General features: G+C 33.8%; 1 protein-coding gene across 2 annotated transcripts in view; it reads right to left on the minus strand.

The window, feature by feature from the left end:
• Positions 1-12,779, minus strand: part of LOC149802024 (epoxide hydrolase 4-like) — a 36,201-nt gene extending 23,422 nt beyond the window's left edge. For both annotated transcript variants that reach the window (XR_016420770.1, XM_089956425.1), the window contains exons 1-3: positions 12,532-12,779; positions 1,938-2,062; positions 1,234-1,346 (exon numbers count right to left, since the gene is read on the minus strand). Coding sequence is in view for 1 of the 2 variants with exons in the window: in XM_089956425.1 (XP_089812551.1) it covers positions 1,234-1,346; positions 1,938-2,062; positions 12,532-12,732 (439 nt within the window). In the remaining variant the exon portion in view is untranslated. The remainder of the gene's footprint in view (positions 1-1,233; positions 1,347-1,937; positions 2,063-12,531) is intronic.
• Between the last annotated feature and the right edge of the window lie 312 nt (positions 12,780-13,091).

Raw genomic sequence — 13,091 nt, forward strand, 5'->3', positions numbered from 1 at the left:
TTATTTTTCATTATATGCCATTGTAATGTAACACTGTATGTTGTACTTGACCGTGTCCAAAATCAAGTTCATTTTCTACTTGATCTGAATCACTGACTTTCTGCATTCTGTAAACACTAATACTTAGTTAAAATATTTTCTATGAATATAAGTTTAATATTAGGATCATTATTAACAGAAGTAAACATTTATTTGGGTCTAGGTCTAGGTTACTGGAATTCCCCATGCAATATACCTAGCCTACCTGATATTCCATATTCTATATTATAATTTTAGTAACAGACCTACTAATTTTATCTGAGATTTTATCTAGTAATCATTAGGATCATTCTAGAAGGTTATTTTCCAATAGGTAACATTTTTTTATATTTTAGAAAATGCTAATTGTGACTTGAGGTCATACAGAAGACTATATAATCTTGTTAGTGGAAAAATTAATCATTTGTGCTTTAAGATCTTAGTAAAATCAAATGTATTATCACTGAGTCCAGAAATTCAATTAAGCTGGAATTTTATTGATTCAATTATTTATTTCAAGTGATTCTTCTCTATAAATACAAAGTGCTCTTCCAAAATAACATTCTTGAAAATAGAGACTTAAATTTATAATGAATTTTTCAACATTTCTAGAAAAACAAGATTGTATAATGCTCTACTTGACCTCAGGTCATAATTAGCATTTTCTACTTTAAAAATATTACCTAACGGAAAATTTCAGTTTGGAAGGTTCCAAATGTTTACAAGATAAAATCTTAGTTATTAACAGATTTGTTACTAAAATTATAACATAAAATATAGTAAACAACAGGTAGACCCAGCATTTTGTGGGGGAATTTCCAATGTTCTGGACTATGATTTAGACAAACATGTTTATAAAACCAAAATCAATGATTCAGGTCAGGTAGACATTGAACTTATTTTTGAACAATTATAAACTAATATTTATTATATTATTTTTATCCACTTTGTTTGTTTATTGCCACTAGTATGAAACAGCTTAGTTGCAAAAACTTAGTTGTAAACATTCCTCTCTTTATAAAATCAGTTATTATGAACAACATCATAAGCAGACAGTACTTATGTAATCTTTTACTCAAACCCTTGAGGAATACCATTCCAGAACAAAGAAAAAGGTCATCAGATACATAGAAGAACAATCAACAGACAAATATGATCATCATGTGAAGACTGCATTATATCATTTCTGTCATGTTAGGTTAATTTTACCCTTACCCAGTGCTGGAATAAGCTGTTTAATGTCTCCAGTGAGTTTCTCAGTGCTGTAGTTTTTAACACCACTTGGCTTGTCTGAGTCCCCATACCCTCTCTGATCTATGGCTACCACTCTGTGAAAATAACAAATTAATCAATCAAACAATCAATTTATTGGTCAGCTCAAATGATCAATCAACCAATTTTCTCATCCACTAAGTTAATCATTTACTCACTAAATGAATCTTATCCACTGTAACAATATAATAAATAAAACCAGAAATATATCAACAGCTTATGGACACTGTAGCTACGATGTCGTAGCCCCAACTTGATTTGTTGTGGTAGGAATAAGGGTACTAATATTAGTACTAATGGACACTCCTGCATCCATCTTATTAACACTACCCTTAGTCCTGAGCTTGCTTCAGGGAATGATCCAAGTCAAAATAGGAAATAACTCTGGCAGAATGTATGCATGTATGTTTCATTATACAAGAAAATACAGTTTTTTTTAAAAAAAAGGCAGAGCTCAAATAAAATTGTGTGTAACAACAGATCTGTTGACAATATTGACTACTGATGGATGACACATGCAGGGTCATACTATAAGCTCATTTCACCTTACCATCAAGTTAACTAAAAGCAGCACAATGCTGTACCTCACTTTTTCAGCCAAAGGAAATTACTGTCTGACCAATGATTTTTTTTTTTAAAGGACATACCTATACTCTTTGCTGAATTCCCTCAACTGGTACCTCCAGGAATACCAGAACTCTGGAAAACCATGGACCAGTAACATCAGTGGTTTTTTCTCATCTCCCTTGGCAACATAGTGCAGCCTTACTTCCTGAAACAAATACAACTGATTTCAGTGAGGTAGAAACAAGTGGAAACAGGAATACCATAAAACCATAGTAGAATAATATTAACTGTAAACAAAGGCACACCTTCTAAGAGACTTGTTCTCCTTTTCTACTCCTCATGTGTCATTATGTTTTTTTACATAAATATTTCAGTACTGCCACATGGAACCAGTCACCACATGATTGTCATTTATTATTATTATTACTCCTGATATAAAATGTACCTTAAATTATATGTACAAATTATCTTCTGCAACTTCAGATCTCTGTCTGCTGAGAAAAGAATATGTAACTGTAACTGGTCCAATGCAGGAGCAAATGCAGCTTCTTTTGAAAATGCAAACAAGTGAAAAACCTTGAGGGAATTTATTTCTCCCACAGCCATGGTACTGCTCTCCATTTTATAACATGTTCGATCAGGTCAATAACTGCAAACTGTGTCATGAAGTAAATGTTAGTACTGTGACAACCACATATGTGCATTTACTGTAGACAAGTGGCATTAAAACTAAATTTGTCAAATAATGATGTTTTCTTTCAACCCATAATGTCATATATTTGATAAACCAATTCAAATACAATGGTTTAATTTTGGTCATAACAGACTATAACCAATTCAAATACAATGGTTTAATTTTGGTCATAACAGACTATCACCAATTCAAATACAATAGTTTAATTTTGATCATAACAGACCATCGCCAATTCAAATACAATGGTTTAATTTTGGTCATAACAGACTATCACCAATTCAAATACAATGGTTTAATTTTGATCATAACAGACCATCACCAATTCAAATACAGTGGTTAATTTTGGTCATAACAGACTATCACCAATTCAAATACAATGGTTTAATTTGGTCATAATAGATCATCAATAATTCAAATACATGTACAATGGTTTAAATTTGGTCATAATGGACTATCACCAATTCAAATACAATGGTTTCATTTTGGTCATGACAGACCATCACCAATTCAAATACATGTACGATGGTTTAAATCTGGTCATAACGGACCATCATCAATTCAAATACATGTACAATGGTTTAATTTTGGTTATAATGTACAATCGTCAATTCAAATACAATGGTTTAATTTTGGCCATAACAGACCATGACCAATTCAAATACATGTGCAATGGTTTAATTTTGGTCCTGGAGTCCACAGTAGTATAGCATTTTAATGATGACTATTATAATGAAGGCAATCTGTACTTGGTCCCACATACTAATTTACAGTAAAACTGCTCAGTTGCAAATAAAATCATGAACACAATGCAAAAAAAACCATGCATTCTGCACAATAGTGTTGTGCTCAGTTACATAAAATCACACATTACCAAATTCTATTACATCACTGTAATGTCATATGACATCCTTTTGTTTACACAATGAAGGGAAGTGCTTCCTGGGAGAAATCCAGGAAATAGCACAATCAATCCAGTACAAGTGTTATGAAAAAGGGTATAGGAAACAAACATTTTATCTTCACCATCGCTACTTGACAAACCATTATCTCACAGCATCCATATTTTGCTTGTCCAAGGTTTAACCATGTACTCATGCTGTGTTCTTTTAAAGATTCTGTGATGTTATAAACAGGAATGAACTGTGAAATAGTTCATTCCGGTATAATACGAGTTTCCCCTCAAAAACTTCCCTTTTGCATGTGCAGCAAATTCTGTTTCAGCTCAAAACCATAGGTCTTTTTTTTTTAAAGGGTGCTCTCCCAGGTTGATCTTTGCAGACCATTTAGGGAGGCCCTCCTGCCCTACTTATGTTTGTGTGAATGGTTTTTTTTTAAATGTTATATTATTTTTTTATTATTATTCTTGTTTGCATACATGTATATTTTTCTTAATTTTATTATTTTTTAAAAATTATTTTTACTTATTTTTTAATTTGTATATACAGTGTAATTGGAAATGAATTCTGTTCCAGGCATTTGTCGTCAAACAAAAGGGATGTTTCGTTCATCTCTGCCTCTTGTCTTCTTTTTTGTCTCTTTGCTGCTCTTCTTATCTTTCTCTCTATTTGCATGTTCTGTTGAAATTTATGGCAGTAGTTCCATCTCTATTGTTTCTATTGGTGTTACATATGTGTCATGTTCTTCCATCATGTAATCTCCATATTTTTCATAATCTTCAAAATCTTCTAGATACTTTTCTATTTGATCATGTGTCCATTTGGCTGATTGTAGTTTTTGGTTGTATTGGAGCTGTTTCTTTCTTATTTTGTGTTTCCCTTCTTTGTTATTAGCTGTTTTTGTTTCATGGATTCTACTCTTTGTTTCTCTTGGCTAGCATCTTTATGTTTCTGTATTCCTGTTACTTTCTTTTGTTGTTGTTGTTGTCGATGTCGTGGGCCTTGTTTTTGTTCCAATTGTTGTTGTTCTCCTTGTTGGTGTTTGGGTTTTTTATTTCCTTTATTTATTTTTTGCTGTTTTTGTCTCTCATTCTCTTGTTCCTCATTTTGTTTTTTCTGTTGTTGTAGTTGTTGTATTTGATGCTTCTTTTTATCGTTTTCTTTCTGCTGCTTTTGTAGTTGTTGTTCTTTTCATCGCTCCTCTTTTTCTTGCTGCTGTATTTGTAATTGCTTTTGTTTCCGTTGTTCTTGTTTCTCATTTTCTTGCTGTTGTTGTTGTTGTTTGTGTCTGTTCTGTTTCTTTTGCCGTTTTGAATTTTGCTTTCCCTCTTGTTCCTGATTTGGTTGTTTTGGTTGTAATTGTTGTTGTTGTTTCATTTGTACTGGCAGCTTTTGCTGTTGTTGTTCCTGTTGTCTTGCAGTTGGGGATTTTTCCTTGATCTCTTCGTGGATTTCTGTTGGATTTGTTGGACATTTATGTGGAGTATGTCCAGTTTTTCCGCATCTGTTGCATGTTCGATAGTAGATACAACCCTTGAACCAGGATTTTGTTAAGAAGCCATGTAAATAGAACGCCCTTTTAATCTCTCTTAGCTTTGTCTTTTCTATTACAAGTATCCTGCGTCCATCAAATATTGAAAATCCTGGAACAGTTGCTAGTCTATAGGTTTCCACTTTGAAACCGAATTTTTTCTCAAAGCATTCTACAGTATCCTCTATGGGAATCTCCTTATGGATATCCGACAGGTAGAGTTCCCCTGTCTGTTTCTTAATCTTTCTCAGAATAGGTGTAGGTTTTTTCACAGCTACCATTTCAACCCTGATACTAATTTCTTCATACGGAAGGACTGGTAATTTTCCTCATGGTCTTATAAAGTAACCTCCATATCCCTTTCTGTTTATAGCGTATATTTGATGTATTATATCTGGATTCCTGACTTTCAGCGCTATTAAAACCAGTGATGTATCCGGTATTCTTTCCCTTGGTATGTTGCTCATGTCTAGTTCTCGTGTTCCCTCTTCATAGCCACATTCTCAAAAGGATCCTTCTTCTGTGTCTATTCATTTGATCTTGAAATACTTCTCTAGGTTCTTTACCGAGTTGTAAACTTCCGCCATGTTTTCTCCTAGGTCTTTTATAGGCAAGTCAGAAAACATTGTGTGGTGGTGACTGTGGTGGTGGTGAGTGTGTGTGTGTCTGTGCAAAACAAAGATGAGACAAACTAGTGCTTTCCTTGATACTATGGCCAATTCATGGGTAACCTTGACTGGTTAACTTTGTCACTGAGTATCAATACCAACACTGCAATTATCACATGGTTCCCAATAAACCTTTGCCTGACATAAACCCACCAGTACAGTACACAAATATCTAAGTAGGTCAAGGATAGCTATAGCTGAAGCTTGTCATGCCAGGTGTGGAAAGGTTATAGGAATGCAGCCATATTTAGATAATGCTTGATAAAGTGAAGGGGGGGGGGGGGGTAAACCTTCGGTTAGGAAACCTCCTGGAGTTGAAAACAGACCATAATCTCAAATTCAAAAATGAAACTACTGGTGTTTCATTCATGACAAATGTGAATAAAATTGCAAATTCCAAATGTTGGTAATTTACTCCTAAATTATGATTCCCTATAAATCTTATCATGCAGGTGTACCCTAACACTCCAATGCACTTATATCCCTAAGATGGGGGGGGGGGGGCACTTGATGAAGGGATAGTCCTGCAAGAGGTGTGGGCTAGGTGTTAATAGGGACCTTTATCATATGCAAGGATACCTCCAAGAGCTGGGGACCTTGTTACGGTCATATGTTTAATGGGAGTTTTGATTCCTGGATATCCTCGGGTGGGGGGGGGGAGGGGGATGTCTAGCAGGGCCAGCCTTAGGCTGATTTGGCACAAGTGGGCCCCACACTGACAGGGGCCCAGCGCATTAGTAACTTTTAAAACTATATCCAAAGAGAAAGTAATTTTAAAGTGATGGAAGAAAATTTTAAGTTTAATATCATATAAAACTTGTTCAATAATAGTTTATTTCCAAATGCAGTACTCACACCCCACCCCATGTAAATCTAAAGGACCCCATGAAAATGATTCAAATTGGGCCCAAGTTTGTTAAAGCTGTTCCTGGGTTCTTAAAGACCAACAAGTTGTACTCTGCCACTTTCGTATATTTATTTGACATGATTGTCCTCTCAGAGAAATATAAAAAAGACAGAACAAAATGTTTGTCTTGTGGGTCTTGATCTCTTTTTATTCATTATGGGGTATAGGCTTAATACAGATATACTGGAAGTGAGGGGCCATGATGTAAAAGTATCCCTAGGGTTAGGTGACTTAATGCAGATAATCTGAGGGTTGGGGTATAATGGATGGATTTCTATAATGTGTTAGTCACTTTATCTGTAAGGTAATGTGCCGTGATGCAGAAAATCTGAGGTGGGGTGGGGGTGGCATAATGGATGGATATCCATTGTGCATGGCTTGATGCAGGAATATCCCAAGAGTTCGTGGAGCTTACAGAGATATATAGCTAGCAGAGGGTGGACTGTGCCTATTGCATGGAATCATTGGGTAGATGGCTTGATGCATAGATTTCCATAGTGTGTAGGTGGTGGAAGGAGAGGAGGGTCTTCTTGCAGAGAGACATCAGAGTAGGGTATCATCAACTTTGCCAAACAAAGTAATACTGCAACAATGATTTCATTTTCATGTACAAGTAAAAGCTGAAATGTGACATTTGTCTTTTGTTTTGCTGTAATAATAACATTTAAAATTGCTAAGCCCTTAAAAATTTCTTAATGGTGCCTAAAAATTTTAAATGGCTCATTGGCCTATAAAGAAAGGCCTCTATGCCTAAATCTTTAAATGGCTCCTTGGCCCATAAAGAGAGACCTATATGCATAAAATCTTCAAATGGCACCTTGGCCTATAAAGAGAGGCATCTGTGCCTAAATCTTCACATGGCACCTTGGACTATAAAGAGAGGCCTCCTTGCCTAAATCTTCAAATGGTTCCTTGGCCCATAAAGAGAGATCTATATGCTTTCTAATCAATGGAGAGGCCTGCTGATGTCAATTACTTGTAGCCAAAGCACTTATATTGTCATTTGGGGTACATGTTCCCCTATCCATTCTGAAATGGCCCAATGGTCAAATTTTTTCTCAAACAATGATGGGTACAGACCTTATTCTCAAACACCATTTAAAACTTCAGTAGAACTTAGAAATATGGCTAAGTGAAACATCCATTACCCCATCATTTTCATTTTCAATTAAAATGACTTATTTTCTGCAGTATATGAATTGTTTTTTAAAAAAGGATGGAAAGACACCACAAGCATATGGGCTTTTAAAAAAAGGATGGAAAGACACCACAAGCATATGGACTTTTAAAAAAAGGACGGAAAGACACCACAAGCATATGGGCATTTTAAAAAAAGGATGGAAAGACGCCACAAGCATATGGGCTTTTTAAAAATTTTACTTTTGAATCCCTATCATCTTAGGCTGCATCCATTTTTCATTCAATAAAATGTCACGCATTTCTCCTCTGGGCTACCTTTTGGTCTAAAAACAAAATGGCCTGGCCTGCTTATAATGCACATTATCAAAGCACTGATGTAAAATACATGGCCTTGACTTCATGCACATTATCAAAGCACTGCTGTAAAACAAATGGCCTTGACTTCATGCACATTATCAAAGCACTGCTGTAAAACACATGGCCTTGACTTCATACACATTATCAAAGCACTGCTGTAAAACACATGGCCTTGACTTCATGCACATCATCAAAGCACTGCTATAAAACACATGGCCTTGACTTCAAGCACATTATCAAAGTACTGCTGTAAAACACATGGCCTTGACTTCAAGCACATTATCAAAGCACTGCTGTAAAATACATGGCCTTGACTTCATGCACATTATTAAAGCACTGCTGTAAAATACATGGCCTTGACTTATGCACATCATCAAAGCACTGCTGTAAAACAAATGGCCTTGACTTCATGCATATTATCAAAGCACTGCTGTAAAATACATGGCCTTGACTTAATGCACATTATCAAAGCACTGCTGTAAAACAAATGGCCTTGACTTCAAGGACAAAAGGCTAACATTTAATGAATGAATCATTTTGGCTTATAATGATTCATTCTAATAATGGTTGAACAAAATCCATCAAGTGGTTTAGAAAATATGAGCAAAAGAAGAAACATTAGCCAAAACGTTCATATGCATTTTCAATGGCTAAGACCTTGACTCAAGGACCAAAGGGACAAATGTTTCACAACATTGTCTCGCCTTCATAATGATTCATACCAAGTATGAACAAATTTATCATGGGTTTCATGAAATATAAGTAAATGAAAAAGTATAATCAAAATCTGCAAAGATATAAATAACTGTGACCTTGACCCCAAGCACAGAAGCCGATGAGTAAGTGGCAGAATTAGTTGTCTAAGCTTCATCAAGATTTATCCAAGTACAATAAGAATCTATGAAGGAATTTTGGAAATATATGCAAATTAAAAATTACTATGGTCTCACTTTCCCATTTATGTAGACTTGACAAAAAAAACTGAATTTATTTTCCAAATGCAAATCCAAAAGAAGAGTGGACACAACATAAGCCATCTGTTGTTCTGTGATTAGAAACAAAATATGCCTGCCATGCAAAACCTTCTTTCATTTTTCAGACAATATGATTATTCAAATCTAAATAAATGTCTTCCTTGTCTTAAATGCAAGTCATTCACAAATCTGATGAAGACATAGAACACAAGTTATTCTGCATAAACTATGTGTCTTCTAGTCTGTGACCCTGACCACTTACCTATTCAACCTAAAATCGACCTATTCAACCTAAAATCAACATGCGCTTTTTCTGCCTAAAAGTACAAGCCATAAGTTGATCATAGCTGCAGCATAAAATTAGAGTTATTTAGTGAAAACAATTTTTCTTCTTGGAGTTTCTTTGCCTTGGCATCATTTGACCTTTTAATGTCAAAACAACTGTCTTCTTTGTCTCAAATGAAAGAAATCAACAAAGTTTGGTCAAGGTATGTGTACAGTTCTTGAGACGTTTTATGGAAATTGTTTTTCCTTCTTTCAACTGTTGTAACCTTTACCACTGAATTTTTGGCAACAACATGAACAGGCATCTTTCAAGCAATTCATGATCATAAAGTATGGTCAAAGAACTCAAGACAATGTGGACAGTATCTTTCTTCATAGAATCACTGTAACCTTGATCTTTTGAGCTTAAAATCAATAGATGTCTTTCTTATTTCAAATGAATACCATCTACTAAGTTTGGTTAAAGTATCTGGTACACAAGTCAAGTGAGTCGCTGTGTGTGTGTTTTGTATCTGTAACGAAGGTTTTTTTAAAAATCAGTCATATTGCTAAAATGTATACAGTGTGGCAGTTACACCCCAATTTCATACAATTTAAACATGCATAATAATATCAAAAATAATATTAACAATAACAATAATGTATTTATTCAATAATAAACCCACCCCAACTTTATACAATTTATGTAAATATTTCTTAAGGATATCTTTGGTAATAAGCCCAAACCCTTGACTGATAAGCCCATCCACTCATTTTAAACAATTTTATCATTAGGCTGGCCAATAGGAGAATTACTGTTTACTGTGACAGATCTGAACCGAACTACACTGAGCAAGTTTCAAAGTCTAAATTTCTTCCCTTCACATAGTATTCAAAGTCCATTTAATGTTTTAGTTACAGTGCTATTTATCTGTTTTCACCAATCACACTGTGAAAGTCAACAAGATTAAGAGTGACCTTGCAGTGTACTCTTTCAGTGGAGTATTCATTAATTTAGGTTTAAACCACTAGAATAAAATCTAGAAACAGAAAACAGCAGCCTTTTTGTCCATATACACTTGCTTTAAATGTATATAAAAACATTATTAATGAACAAATACCCTCAATTTAATTTCATTTATTCTTTATTCATTTATATTCATCATCAATTCATTGTACAGTTGACTCAAATTTATTCAGAATGCATGATATATAGACGGACTACAAATGCTGATGTGCCTTTGTAATGAAATTAACATTTGACAAATATGAGAATGATGATTTAAAAAACGTAACAATTACTTTTTTTAAAAACATTATGTTATTTACATTATACGAAGAGAGAAAGAAATTATACTTTAAGTTTCATGTTTCAATTTTTGTGATATTAAGTTTCTAATTATTATATAATGTGTGGACCACAAGGTCATTCATTAATATTATTATTAATCACAAATTTATTATTATTATTATTATTTTTAATCACATATTTGAAATTTTGAATGATATAAATATTATTGGAGCATGAGGAGCAAAATGACCATTTCTGAATTTGTTTTAGATTCTCTCAAAATGAACCTATGGAGGAAACCAGAACAGATGAGATGGCAACAAACCCAAAATCTATAATCTATAATGACAAAGAAAATGCTAGCTTATGGTTACATGCTGGTTGAAATAGTGACTAGTTTGAGAAAAAAAATGACTTTGTGTCGAAGTTACTTCATTCTTCTCTTTTTTATTGATTATTATTATATCATGACATTCTTTCATAAATGAAGTGCCCTGATCTTGTAAAATTTGCCCAACCATGCTGAAGGTGCCCTGGTTAGCAACACTATCATTTGAAATCCTAGATGGAACACTGATATATATATATATATATATATATATATATATATATATATATATATATATATATATGCATATGTGTGTGTGTGTAGATAATCAAACTTTACTGCATAATTTATGATAATATGCCCATATAATTTTTTCCGATATATAACACTAGTAATAACACCTCATGACATTACAGATGACACCATGATGACATGAAAAGGAAAGGTGTACTGACAAAAGGCATCCATTTGTTTTTCAAAGTCATTTCACTACAACATTCTTTAATGAATTTGTATTGTCATGAAAGGAAAAACATACCAAAAGAGGCATCCACATGTTTTTCAAAGACATTTCACTACATTATTCTTTGTTGGATTTGTACTGTTATGAAAGGAAAAACATACCAAAAGAGGCATCCAAATGTTTTTCAAAGACATTTCACTACAGAATTCTTTATTGGATTTGTATTGTTCATCCACATTAGTGGACAACAAAAATTACCCAAACAAATAACCTCAAGTCAAAATCCCTGATGGGATTACCTGGTTTACTACATCTTTTGTCTGGATTAGCAAAGTCTTTTCATTGACAAAAAGAGAGCCATGCATGAGGTTCATCATACTACTTTGATCTTACGCATACTGGACATATGACTTGAAATGATCAAAGAAAATATACATATAATAAATTGAAAAGGCTGGTAGTACAAAGCACAGGAAAAATACACAAGATGAATTGCGAATGCTGAGTACAAGATGAATAATGAGACTAGAATAAGTACAAAGATTTAACAAAATCCCACTAGAGCAAAGAATCGGTTTCTTTTTAAAATTTTATTTCTAAAACTCCACCAACACTTAACAAAGTCCACAAATATTTAAACATATTCTGAAATAACCCCTACAAACAATACAATTGAACACATGCACAAATGCTTTTACACTGCATTAATAATGCATTAAGACCACAGTGAGTAGTGGCCACAGACTTTATAGATTAATAACCTAACCAATTTCAACATGTTTAACGGGTCAAATCAAGGAAATATGTGAATGTTTGGGAATTTTAATTAAAAAAATTGCTGCAATATTAAAGATAAAATATATTGTCAAATCTAGTGGGATACTATTAAATAGTTTTTCCTATTTGTAATTAACATAATGTCATATATGTACTACCAACTGTTACTTCATTACAATGTATAGTTTTTGCTGTGCTGATTTGAAATCAAGATTCAAATAAACGGTGTAACCGTAATGAACACAAAAATTAAATGCACACAAATTTACAGTGGCCTGCCGAGTTAAAAGACAAAAGAAACTGTTATAAGAACTTAAAGAAACGGCTTCTAAAGTGCTATATTCACGAAGTCACAATTTTGCACTTTCGTCGATCATACTTTACCTCGAGGTGTACGAAGTCATGAGATCCCAAGTCCGGATCGTTTAGACATGTTGGCATAACATCTCTTTTCTTTAAAAGATCTGTCACAAATGTTCTTGGTCCCTTGATAAAAGAGAGCAAAAGATGAAGTAAAACCCATAATGAATACCAAAGTCCGAAGAAGCAAGCAACAGCGAACTGAAAGTAATGCAACAGCCCCATTTTTTTAGCATCCGTTCTTTCTTCTTCTATGATATTATGCGAGTGATCCGAACATGCATATCTGGTTTCATCATGGTAACATTGCGCAGCAATAATCTACGAAATTACCGTAGTCACTCGAGCATATGCTCCCAGATGGTGGAAGTGACTCATTTAATCCCATTATTGCAATAATTTTCTCATATCGATACATATGCAAGTATTCGCAATTTATGCAAAATTTTACTTGTTTTCTTTTTGGAATCAATCTTTTTTTTTTTCAAATTTAGTATTATACTTCAGCAGCAGAGAGACTGGGCCCACCAACTATTTCGTCCAACAGGACCATCTATCGAAAACTTTTCTGATAGAAGGTCTTA

Source organism: Sinohyriopsis cumingii, chromosome 4, assembly GCF_028554795.1.
Source record: "Sinohyriopsis cumingii isolate HCF-2022 chromosome 4, ASM2855479v2, whole genome shotgun sequence".
Lineage (NCBI taxonomy): Eukaryota > Metazoa > Mollusca > Bivalvia > Unionida > Unionidae > Sinohyriopsis > Sinohyriopsis cumingii.